This window comes from Cucumis melo, chromosome 2 (assembly GCF_025177605.1).
Source record: "Cucumis melo cultivar AY chromosome 2, USDA_Cmelo_AY_1.0, whole genome shotgun sequence".
NCBI lineage: Eukaryota > Viridiplantae > Streptophyta > Magnoliopsida > Cucurbitales > Cucurbitaceae > Cucumis > Cucumis melo.
The window spans coordinates 13545592-13558152 of record NC_066858.1 but is presented as its reverse complement, the minus strand read 5'-3'; the positions used below and the strand labels follow the sequence as shown (position 1 = coordinate 13558152).

The window sequence follows — 12561 nt, the reverse complement described above, 5'->3', positions numbered from 1 at the left end:
AAAAAATTCAATAATTTTATTTCTTTAAAGACTCAAAGTGTAATTTTATTATCAAATTTCAATAATATTATAAAAGGAAAATATTTTTTTTTAAAAAAAAAAAACCTAACTAAGATAAAACCCTAACTTATTTCCCATCATTTCTTATCTAACAAATATTTAGAAAAAAAATACAACAATGTCAGGATCTAAAATTGCACCCTCAAGAATATTCGATGATAAAGAGGTATTATTCTTTTTTTTTCTTTTCTTTTTTTATACAATTTTTAAAATTACTTATGTATATATTTATTTTATTTAATTTCATAATTAAATGCTACAAGATAAATTTTATCATTCGTCGTTAAAATATACGTATCATATCAATTCACTAGTAAGTTCAAATTCTTCGTAATCTTTTTAGTTTTAATACTTTTCAATCTATTTAAATGTCTTATAGCTGATATTGAGAAAGATTTATTAGATAAATTAGATAACAAACTTATCATGGATTGATTTCAAAATATGAAAACTTGTAGAATATAATTGTAATCCGTATTAAATCAATTGATCTTGAATGTTATTAATATTTCTTAAACATTTTTTTTATTGTATTTGTTATATAATATTCTTTATATAAAATTTGTGGATGCTAACACAGTATTTTTTTTTAAAATAAAGGGAAAAATTACATATATATATGTTTCATCTTTTAAAAAAAATTACAATATTGAAATACTTTCTTTAGATATGAAATAATATTCCAATCACATCGTCATAATTTATATTTTGACATAATAAGAAGTATTAATAATTGGTTTATAAATTATAGAAAGGTTAATCAAAATTAAAAAAGAAAAAAGAATATTTGCAGGAAATGCACGCTTGGATGGAGCGCACGTGGGATATGTATAGAATAATGAAAGAGTAAGCAAATGCCATTATCACTTTCCTTTGACTTTTCCATCTTCCTCTTTTTCCCCCAACTACATCCATCTACAACCAACCCATTTCCATTTATTTCCTCTATTCTTCTTTTCTTATAAATCTTTTTTTTTAGTAACTAGTCGATGCGAGTTGTGAGTGAACATTATAGATTGAAAAATTGAACTGATCGAAAAAGAAAAGAGTCGGTTTCATAAAACTTCAATAAAACTCATCGATACCGATCGACTGACCTTTAATTATCAATACGAAATACTAAATCAGCTATGGTCAATTCGAGATCGTTTTTGTAAATAAACCGACTCAGACCGATCAATAATCGTCCCTATTTTAAACCACCACGATCAACTCGAGAAATGTCAATATATCAAAATGTTTATTATATTTTTCATGTGTTCAACATCAACAATGAAGTGTGAAAACTACAATAAACTTGGATTTTAGTGTCAATTGGACATTTTATAAAATCCTTTTATAATTTTGACCGAACGAAACGATGATAAATTTCATATTTGATTGAGAATTCCATAAATGAGGATGGGTTAAATCTGTCACTAAAAGATTACTTATTATGGTAATTTTAGAACCAACATCTAAAATGAAATTCATGGTACAAAACTCATTTTAACATCATATGTATATGTGTGTGTTTTCTTTGTATTTTATAATGTACTACTCGTGACCTGTAATAAAAGTTCACGAAATTTACAAATTAAAATAAAATTATTGTAGATTTAGCTCAACACTAATAATAATAACAATAATTAAAGTTTGGAAACTGATTATTTTATTGAAGGAAACAATACCAATTTGAATTTGTGATCTAATAAATTTCAAAGTTAATTAAGATGGTCAAAAGATTTCTAAATATTAAATATTAAAGAGAGAGATCCCATCGGTCATACTATAAATAATATATTTACATATCCCATTGAACTAATTTAATTCCCATTTCTTAAAGGGAAACATAATCTTGCCTTTTAGAAAATTAATTAATTAGTTAAATAAATCACCCTATTATTTAGATAGATAGGATTATTGAATATTAATCCAATATTAGACCATGCAAATAATAATAATATCAAGTTTGACATTATCTAATAATGACAAAAAAAAAAAACAATTTAACATAATAAGAAAAGTCTAAATTTAAAATTTTGTATTTTAACTCTATGATCCAAACAATAGAAAAAATATCATATAAAGAACAAACTATGATCCATAGACATCATTATTATATATACATATCTATACTTTAAATACACAATTTAAATAACACTTCATCCATCTTATTTGTTCCAAAGTCAGATCTCAATAGTACCAACTAGGCATAAGTTGAGAAATAATTCTTTTTTTAGAAAAAGTCAAGTCTAAAAAGTATATGAATTTCAACCTATGATGAATCCAATTAAAGAGAGAGAGAGAGAGAGAGAGAAAAAAAAAATGGTGGATTTATTGAAAGATTGATGGTGATTAATGAAATTGGGTCATTGTTAAATGGTCATATTATTATGTGTTTGGTATAGAAGAAGATGAGAAAGTAGGTATATATATTGGAAAAAGGAATAAATCAGAGGTGGTGATTAATAATAATAATAATATGGGTCTTCTTGCATATTAACTGTTTGTTGTTTAAAGAAAAATCGTAATAAACTAATTAATAATTATATCGATTACATCATAAATTTTTATAGGTATATCAATTTATATCTTTCTCCGAATTTTGTCCGATCAATATTATCACGGGAAGTTTACAATATGAGTTAAAGGTATGAATCTCCACTGACATGATATATATATAGGGTAGAACTAAAAAGAGGAAGATGGTGATGAGAATAGAGAGTCAAACATAAAGAAACACTTAGAAGCAAGGGATCACAAAGTTAATGGCACTATGAATAGCCCTAATAAAAAGGGGCATTGTTCCCAATCTCAATCTCATAGTTGATGACTTAAGGACCACACTCATTTCTAGAGAGAGTGGGTGCATTTATGACTTTGGTTCTCACTTACTCTTCTTCTTAACCAACCCAACATCTCATCTCATTTACAACTCTTCTCTCCACATAATTTGGACAGTGAGAGAAAAATAAATTTCTTATATATATGTATGTGTATATATATATATATATATATATTGAATTTTGGTCCACATCCTCTCTCACACAACTTGGCCTCTTTAAATTCCACCACTACTACTATATATCTCTCTCCCTCCTCTTTTACTCCCACCATTTTCATTATTATTCACTCATCAAACTTCCTCTTCTTCCTTTTCTTCTTCCCTTAACTTAACTTCAATTCATGCAACCCTACTGCTTACCTTTTAGGGTTGCAATGATGCTCTCCTATCTTCGTTCCGTTCTCGTCGTACTTATCGTTGTTGTTGTCGGCATTGCTACCGCCATTTTCGAACAACAGTTCCAAGAGAAGGACAAGATCACGTTCCTCCCTGGACAACCCGCAGTGACATTCTCCCAGTATTCTGGCTATGTTACAGTTAACCAACAACAAGGTAGAGCTCTCTTCTATTGGTTGACCGAAGCTACGTCTTCTCCAGAGAAAAAACCTCTAGTCCTATGGCTAAACGGAGGTAATTCCAATTATTTGAATAATTACCCTTTTTCACATAATCTGTTTGGAAATTAATCACCAAAAAGCATTCATTAATGATTTATTGTATTTATGGAAATTGACCATGTACTTATTAATAATAAACAACTCTCCACACCATTCACCAACCAATCTGACTAATGAATCAAAATGCAGACAAATAATTAATTTAAAATAGTATAGCCTTTATTGAATGTAGATATAAATTATATATTATAAAAGTCAGAGAGGTAGAAAAGTTACATAATAATAATAATAATAATAATAATAATAATAATAATAATAATAATAACAACAACAAATAAATAAATAAAACAAAAAGACATATCTCTACCAATCTAACCTTATCTGAATCTGAACGTTTTGCTAAATTACCCCCCAAAAAAGCGCATTTTAGCAAATAATGCCTTGAGTTTGCTAACATACGCCATTTATTTTTTGAAAATTTTGAAAATAAAACATGGGTTTGTTTTAGGAGTTTTTCAAAAATAGAAAGATTCGATAAACTATTTACACTTCATAGATCAAAATCACTAAAAAAAATAAAATATATTACACTTGTTTTCTCTATAATCGTAAACATTTTATCAATTGATTTATTTTGTATGATTTCCCTTTATTTTAGTTCTAAGCATGCGTAGAGGGAAGTGGGAGTGTAAATTTGGGGAGACCACTTGGGTTTGTTTTGTTACATTTGTGAGTATTTGGAATTTTTTGTTTTAATTTTGGTTTTCTATGGTTTGAAAAAGGAAAAAGGAAAAAGAAAAGGCAGCTTTATGAAAACATCACACTCATTCTATAAAGCACAAAATCAGCACTACTTTTTTGTTTTTGTTTTTGTGTTTTGTTTCTATTCCTGAGTATAATAATATGCTTCTTTCTTATTCTCTCTTTTTATTGTTCATCATGTCTCTTTTTGGGATTTTAAACCTTTTTTTCTTTTGTGTTCCTTTTTGGAATTATACACAATATTGCCCTTTTTTGGGTATTTAATTCCTTGATTCTAAAAGTTGCTAATGAAAGGAAAAATTTTATCCTCTTCCTCTGTTTTAGTAACTTTCAAGTATATCTCAAAAGTTTTCAACTTTATACCCCATTAGGTTATTGATGGTTATATAGTCAAATTGATATTTATGTTTATTAATGATTATATTTTATAGTCAAAATGAACATAGTTTGTAGCGGTTTCAAAATTATAGGTTTAACACGTTAAATTTTGGATGCAAATTAAGTCGAATAGACATGAAAAAAAGAAAAGTAAAAATAATATAATCTTATAAGAGACTCTAGGTGGTTTTAGGAGAGTGTGTGTATGAAGGAAGTGATCTACAAGACTTTCCACTTAAATAAAAGTTGAGTGACTCTATAGTAATATTATTAGAAGTGCTTTATACTTGTTTTTATGAATCCTCAGATTATTCAATCATATATTTTGTCGTTGTCATGATAAGTTGTTCTTAAGAGAATTGATTGTTTTTTATTTATGATTAGAGTGAGGTATATAGAGATGGGTGCATCGAAATAGACCCAAATATTACCCTACTCAAGCATTTTAAACTAAATAAAAATTAGAGAAAGAGATAATATTAATTAAATGTTTTTAAGAGCAGAATTTCTTTTTTTTTTTTTTTTTTTTTTTTTTGTTTAATGATGTGTACACAGGACCAGGTTGTTCATCAATAGCGTATGGAGCATCAGAAGAAATTGGGCCATTCAGAATCAACAAAACTGCTTCTTCTCTTTATCTAAACAAATACTCATGGAACAAAGGTCGCATATTTCACACACATTTTCTCCTCTAATTTCTTTATCTTTTAAACTTTGATTAAACTCTCTCATTACATAGAAAACACCATTTTTCTCAGATTCAAATCTTCTGTTTCTGGAATCACCTGCCGGAGTTGGATTCTCCTACACAAACACCACCTCCAACCTTGAAGACTCCGGTGACAACCGTACTGCTGAAGATGCTCTTATTTTCCTCATTCGATGGATGTCCAGATTTCCACATTATAAATACAGAGAATTCTACATTTCCGGGGAGAGTTATGCTGGTAAGTCCACTCACGTAAAATTTAATATTTTCACTACATTCTCAAACTTGGTTTTTGCTTCTAAATCTGTCCTTGTTTTCCTACGACTTCTTTGCCATGGTTTTCATCAATCTGATTAGGAAACATTTTAAAGCCGTAGTTAAACTCCAAATAGTTATCCGACGAAACCTAATCTTTCCGATGGTAATTTTGCTGGCTATAGGGCACTACGTTCCTCAATTGGCAAAGAAGATTCTTGACTACAACAAAGCCAATTCTCAATCCTTCATCAACCTCAAAGGCTTTCTTGTAAGAACAGAAAACTGAACTATATATGCGTTTGTTATTCAGAGTAATAAGAAGTATGGGGCAATGGACTCGTAACAATTTTTTAAAATGGCAGGTGGGAAATGCAGTAACTGATACCAACTACGACGCCCTCGGAACGGTGACATATTGGTGGAGTCATGCCATGATCTCAGACACAACATACAACTCCATCCTCAAGCACTGCAATTTCACCTCAGACAAGACTTCCCAACAATGCGACGAAGTTGTTGGCTATGCCATGAACCACGAGTTTGGCAATGTGGATCAGTACAGTATCTATACTCCCAAATGTCCCACCATTGTTCCGAACAACTCGGTGGCAGCGGTCGGGGCATCCACTATCAGGTTCAAAAGCTCTCTTCTTCGGCGGAGGGTGTCAGGGTACGATCCATGTACTGAGAATTATGCAGAGAAGTATTATAATCTTAAAGAGGTTCAATTGGCAATGCATGCCAATGTTACTGGAATTCCCTACAAATGGACTGCTTGCAGGTGAGTTTGTTGCATTGCAAGTTTCTCAGTTTCCTTGGCCAAAACTTATAACTTTATCAGCTATAAAGGTTTGTTTTTCTTTTTTGGGTGACAGTGATGTTCTTATTAAGAACTGGAAGGATTCCCAAGAATCCATGTTGCCTACATACAAGGAGCTCATTGCAGCTGGTTTAAGGATATGGGTTTTCAGGTTAGATTTGAAAAGCTTTAGTCTTTCCACATAATAAATCCTTGTTTCTCATTTTCTGTGTTCTTCAATCCATGTATAGTAATTTTAAAGGGTGGAGAAGTCTAGTTTTACCCGAATATCTAAGTAAATGAGAAATATCAATTTATTCCCCTAAATTTTGGAGATTGTATCAATTTACCCACTTCATTACGTTCCACTCAAGAAAACCTTACGTGAAATTTATAATTGTATTAACTAAACTTCTAAACTTTCATAAATAAATTAATTTAGATTCTTAGTCAAAATTTCCGAATACATGCACTCACGCTAATTGTCGATTTTGTAAAACCGATATTTAAAGAAATCTACAGACAATTGAAAATCATCAATTCACTGATCATTTTCAAAAGTGAAGGTAATTCAATGTCTAAATTGATTGACTTAGATTTTGGTGTGTAATTGACTCGAGTCATGAGTTTCACATGATGATGGTGAAAAGAAATCTAGAGAAGAGTGACAGCCATGACAATTTATTTGACCTTAAGACTCCTTCACCATGACAATTTCATGTGAAAAAATGCAGCGGGGATACAGATTCAGTGGTTCCAGTGACAGCCACAAGATTTGCCCTAAGCCATCTCAACCTCCACATTAAAACTCGATGGTATCCATGGTACTCCCGAGGACAGGTTATATATAAGATCTCTATCCTTTGTTTTGTTCTATATTTGAATGAATGCTTTAATCAAACTGAATGAAATGTACTTATCAGGTTGGTGGATGGACAGAGGTTTATGAAGGGCTAACCTTTGCTACAGTGAGAGGAGCAGGGCATGAAGTTCCATTGATCCAACCACAGAGAGCTTTGACACTTTTCAGATCGTTTTTAGCAGGAAAACATCTGCCAAGATCTTGATTTAATATCTGCAAAGAAACAGACCAATGAACACAGAAGAAGAAACTGGTCATTTGTCTCGTTTCTAGATATATATTGGTCATAAATTTGAAACAATCCCAGTACACAACAGTGCTGAGATTTAGGGGACTAGAATCGTATTCATTCTACAATTTATATTGGATACACCAAGTCAATATTATTACCCATTTCAAGATCCAAATGGAAAGGTTGAACAAAGATTATTTTACTAACATTTGCCCGTGATTACACAAAGTAGAAGTTTTAAGCTCCTTTTCAAGAATTCAAATGCCAGCGTCGATACAAGCACAATTCGACAATCTCGTTCTCATCTCATTCTTTAGATTCTTTGTTCTGATACCACAATAAACATCATAGCTTGTCTTTTTTACATTTAGAGATGGAGAACAAGGTTCGTTCCCAAACATTTAGTTCACCAGTAAAAACTAATATGGAATTTGCTGCCGAGGTCAGATTACAATTAAGTTGTCCCGCTGCCGCTGTGTTCACAAAACTGATGCTCGACGGACATAAAATGTCTACTTTAATCCCTCACTGAGTCCCTGGGGCATGCCTAAGCTCTGGGCAAGATCACTCATTCTTTGTTTCATGGCCTGAGAATCATAGAGTCAATAGTCAGTTCTGAAGAAACAAAACTTGTTAATTAAATTACTGGAAGAATTCTTACCTGAACGCTCTTCTGATGTGCGTCCTGATAAGCTTCAGTAACAAGAAGGGAAAGTTTCTGCATAAGAAAGTAAAGATCTGAATTTTCTTTTTTTGGAATATGAAATCCATCATTAACCACGTTCAGAAATTTTCTGGCCTATTTCACAATGGAAAACACCCATTCAAGAACTATCCTAGGGACCATAACTTTTACAAATGTTACTGGTAACTATTCTTAAAATATTCAAGTATGGTTGTCAACTTGTCAAACTTTTTTGAGCCATGTGCCAATATTGGCGGGTCTTATACCTGTAGCCAGCCAATTTTCAAACTCACGAGGTGTGAAAAGTCATTATTCCACCTAGCACCAAGAGAAGATATACTCCAAGCTTGGATTGAGGACATGACAGGTGGTGCAGCATTAAGTTGTGACTTGAGTGGATGTAAAGAGAAGTTCAATGTAAAAATGCTAAATGTTAGAGTGCATTACAGTCTACAGCATCGTGCATACTCACTTCTGGTCCTAATTCCATTGCAGCCTCCGTTATCTCTGTGCGAATAGGTTGCTGATTCCCGGATAATGTCACCTATATTAGTCGACAGAAAAATATTAGGGTAGATATGAGGAGATATTCAAACATGATATGAACCCATTCTTTTATATAATAATTTTCATTAAATGAAAAGGCTATGCTAGGCCTTGTATGAAACCAATTGTCAAATCAAAAACCTTCTGTCGCAAGCTCAATGCTTATTTAATTTTTTCGATAAATCGTGATTTTTTTCTTTTTCAAAATTCGCTGTCCTTTTCATGTCCATGGGAATCAACACCGGAACACTATCGATTGATGGAACAAAAATATTTCAGAACAATTAACATCTCAGGGAGATGACCCCAAGAGATTTTAATTCCAATACAACCCGGTTGAATATAATGATAGAATACACTTATCATCTTAAAACGACATAGAAAGATTAGTAATCACAAACTCTAGACATGGCATCCTTTTAAGTAGTACCCAAGATAAATTCAAGTCATTCCTCTAGAATCTGTTCATATTTACAATTGTAAGCAAAAATGAAACACGTGTTCACTTCTCTAACAACCTTTTTGATCGTATAGTTCTTGGCAAAGTGAAAATGAACTGGATGCAAGAGAGGAAGGCAGGACATACCTTTATTAGCTCTCCTTCACAGTAGCCATCAAACTCTGCCCTGGAAAACAGAAACATGGAAGGGAAAAAAAAAGATTCAGACAACTTCGTAAAACAGATAAAGACATCTCCAAGTGGCATTACATTTATTTAACTTGTTTGGTCTTACGCTGCAAGTTCTTTTTGTACACGTACTGCCTCTACTTGGACAACCTTTTGCGCTGTCCTCACAGTTTCATATAACTTCTGCATGTTTCCAAAGATTCCTGCCTAAAAAAAGTTAGAATGTAAGTAACGATGGTCTCACCTCACTTGCAAACAAAAGTCACTTTCAGTCTCTTAAATATGATAAACATTTCTGTTTATATCTAAATTACTGAAAATGACAATTTTGTTGAGCATGATTCAAAATTTATGATGTTTATAATCATATTGCAGATAAAAGTTCTACCTTTGAAGGTGCATCATCACTCTTCTCCTCATCCTTTTTTCCTCCAAATAGACCATAAACGCAAAGAGATCTATTATTTTTTTCAACTTTCCAAGGACCATAAGGTGAGAGTCGTGTACCAACTATATTTGACATCAAATTTAAGTTGCCTGTAAGAGGCAGACAGAAAAAGATAATCATGCATTAATAAGTGTATTGTGTACAATCAAATTTCACAAAGAGTGGACTTCGTTTCCAATTTCAGAATGGAAAATTGGAAATTTCTATCGTCCAAACTCCAAAATATTATATTCAAATTGCAAATTACAGAAAATAAAACACTAAATTCTAAAACAGTCCTACACAGCTAAGGTTCTGTTTGGAATGACTTCCTGAATACGTAAAAACACTTTGTGCAATTGAAAACGCTTGTTTCAGCACTTAAAAACTCATTTGAAACCAGCCCTGTTTCTTTTGATGTATCTAGTTTGTTAAAGAGTTCTCATGAAGCAGACATGGGATTTATTCAGTTCTGACATTGGCATTATCAGATATGCAACCAGCTTCAGTCCATACTATAAATTAAGAATTAAACTTGACAGGTTCATGCCATTCCTTCTCAATAAACTTTTCCACGAAATTACTCTCACAACCAGGGGTTTAAAAGGCACCACGCCTTTAAAAGAAAGATAGGTTCACAAAATAAGGCGCGACTCCTCTGGGCTGTGAGGCTTTTTTATTATTTTAAGAAAATAGTAATAATAAGGGCTTGTCCTTCTTTATTAACTAAAAAAAGAATCAAATTTATTAAGCCTAAATGCAAAATTCCGTTTTTTCTTTTTCTTTGGCACCTTGAGCTTTATAAAACACTACTCACGTCTAAGTTAGGTAGAAAGTTTTGAGGCCTATCCAAACTTATTAAATAGTTTTCAAGTAAATTACCCAGAACACAGCCTTTCTCTTTTAAGTTCAATAGACTACACAAGACGCATCTGCCTCCAAGTTGAAATCAAGAGAATCTCCCCCACTCGCCTATCGCAATTTTACTTTAATTATACGAAAAAACAATAATTTCTTGAATAGAAATGAACATAACCCATCCAGTAATAAGAACTAAGGACACCGCCAGACAATTCTATTTAGGGTCTAAACTTCAACCGATTGGCAAATCTTCCCAAACTACGCCATACTAACCACCCGCACCAACTTAGATCCCACCGTTAGATTGAGTAGGTACAAACTATACAATAGAGAAGTAAGTCCCAAGCAACGAATTAAATTCAGAGATACAGCAATGGATCGAAAAACTCAAATTCCTTAGGTATCAGCAAACAAAAGAAAATGAAAAAGAGAGAAAAGAGTTGAAGAATGGGACTAACTTCGTTTCTTCAAATCAGAAATTCCTCGGAGATTTGGCAGCTGAGCACTCAGAGATATTGTCGACGCCATTGCTCAAAGCCGCTGTGAATGTGCTGAATAGAAAGTGGAGAGGATAAACTATAAAGAAGATTTTCGCTTGGAGATACTAAGCCTAAACATCACCCGCCGTTCATATAACCATAAAGACAGACCAATAAACAAACAGTAAACGTTTCTTTTACATTTTTCTTTTAACAGATAAAACCCAATTAGCTAAAATATTTTTGTTGTTATAATAAATATTTATTCTTAACCGTTATATAGTCGTCTGACACGTAAAGCGGATAAAGCCTTTGTTATTGTAATCTATGTTCGGATGGAATGTATTATAGTAAATATATTATCGTACAAATTACTATAGTTTAAATTATAATCATCTATAAAATAAATATTGGTTATTTTAAATTGTATCCATTTTTTTATCATACATTTATCTTGATACATTATATACTATTTTTGGATAACATAGTTCAAACTATACATTCTATCTATTACAAACTAGTTTACTACTACGTGAGATACGTGTTATCAAAATTTATGATATAATCTATTTTATAGAAATTGAAATTTAATTTTATTAAGTCTTGATAATTATATTGTTCATTTAATTAATTTAATATTTAATATTTGTCTTTTGTAGTTCTTACCGACACATAATTTAGTTAAAACTATACAATACTTTAGTTTTTGTGTTGTATATAAAATTGGTTTTAAAGTTAAATCTATACACAACGAATGGTCCGTTTGGGTTGACTTAAAAAAAATGTTTTTCAAGAAACACATTTTTATGAAAATGGTTTAAAATACATTTAAAAACTTATGTCGAGTAGGTTCCAAACACTCAAATCTTTTCAAAATAACTTGTTTTTTAAATTAAACACTTGAAAAATGTAATTCAAACATGTGACCAAATTGATTTTTATTCTACAAAATATTTAGTTTTTTCATCGTTACAAAAATTTAATTTCTTCTAGTGTTTGAAATGTCAATGTTGAAATCTGAATTTCACATAAATATTGACATCAATAGATGTTTTTGACATTTTGTAATTTCTTTTAAGTATAACGAGGGATCTAATATTTGAATCGCTTGAACACTAACATGCAAAGTATATCAAATGAGTTACGTTTATTTTAGCTTGTAATTTTTTTAATTTGTTTAATTAGTTTGTTTATGATATAATGAAAATATTAATTCACGCCGTACATTACGATGTTGGACAAATGAACATTTAGAATTATCAATTGAAATGTGGATATGTCGACAAAAACTCAAGACCCTACTTTTTCGTTGTATTTTTCTTCTGCTTTTACTTAGGCAAAATATAAATCTAACTTACTTGACAAAATAGATTGGAGTGTTGTGTATACTTATGACAAATGAGTAATTAAATTCTAGTTAGGTCGAAGGAA

General features: G+C 31.3%; 2 protein-coding genes across 4 annotated transcripts; one reads left to right on the top strand and one right to left on the bottom strand.

Moving 5' to 3' along the window:
- Window positions 1–3076: 3076 nt before the first annotated feature.
- LOC103487345 (serine carboxypeptidase 24-like) lies at window positions 3077–7712 on the top strand. 3 transcript variants are annotated; one of them, XM_008445629.3, is made up of 8 exons: window positions 3077–3517; window positions 5221–5307; window positions 5403–5591; window positions 5794–5879; window positions 5974–6392; window positions 6487–6582; window positions 7145–7250; window positions 7334–7712. In XM_008445629.3, the coding sequence occupies exons 1-8, from the start codon at window positions 3229–3231 to the stop codon at window positions 7475–7477; spliced, it is 1416 nt and encodes a 471-aa protein (XP_008443851.2). In that variant the 5' UTR covers window positions 3077–3228; the 3' UTR covers window positions 7478–7712. The 3 variants fall into 3 exon arrangements, with proteins under 3 accessions (XP_008443851.2, XP_008443850.2, XP_008443849.2); XM_008445628.3 differs by having other exon boundaries at window positions 5206–5307; XM_008445627.3 differs by having other exon boundaries at window positions 3079–3517; window positions 5200–5307.
- Window positions 7713–7789: 77 nt separating this feature from the next.
- Window positions 7790–11380, bottom strand: LOC103487347 (nucleoid-associated protein At2g24020, chloroplastic-like). Its single transcript, XM_008445630.3, has 7 exons — window positions 11110–11380; window positions 9752–9900; window positions 9470–9570; window positions 9322–9361; window positions 8662–8733; window positions 8166–8222; window positions 7790–8091 (listed from the first exon to the last, which is right to left on the bottom strand). Exons 1-7 carry the CDS (start codon window positions 11177–11179, stop codon window positions 8017–8019), a joined length of 564 nt encoding a protein of 187 aa, XP_008443852.1. The 5' UTR covers window positions 11180–11380; the 3' UTR covers window positions 7790–8016.
- Window positions 11381–12561: the final 1181 nt, after the last annotated feature.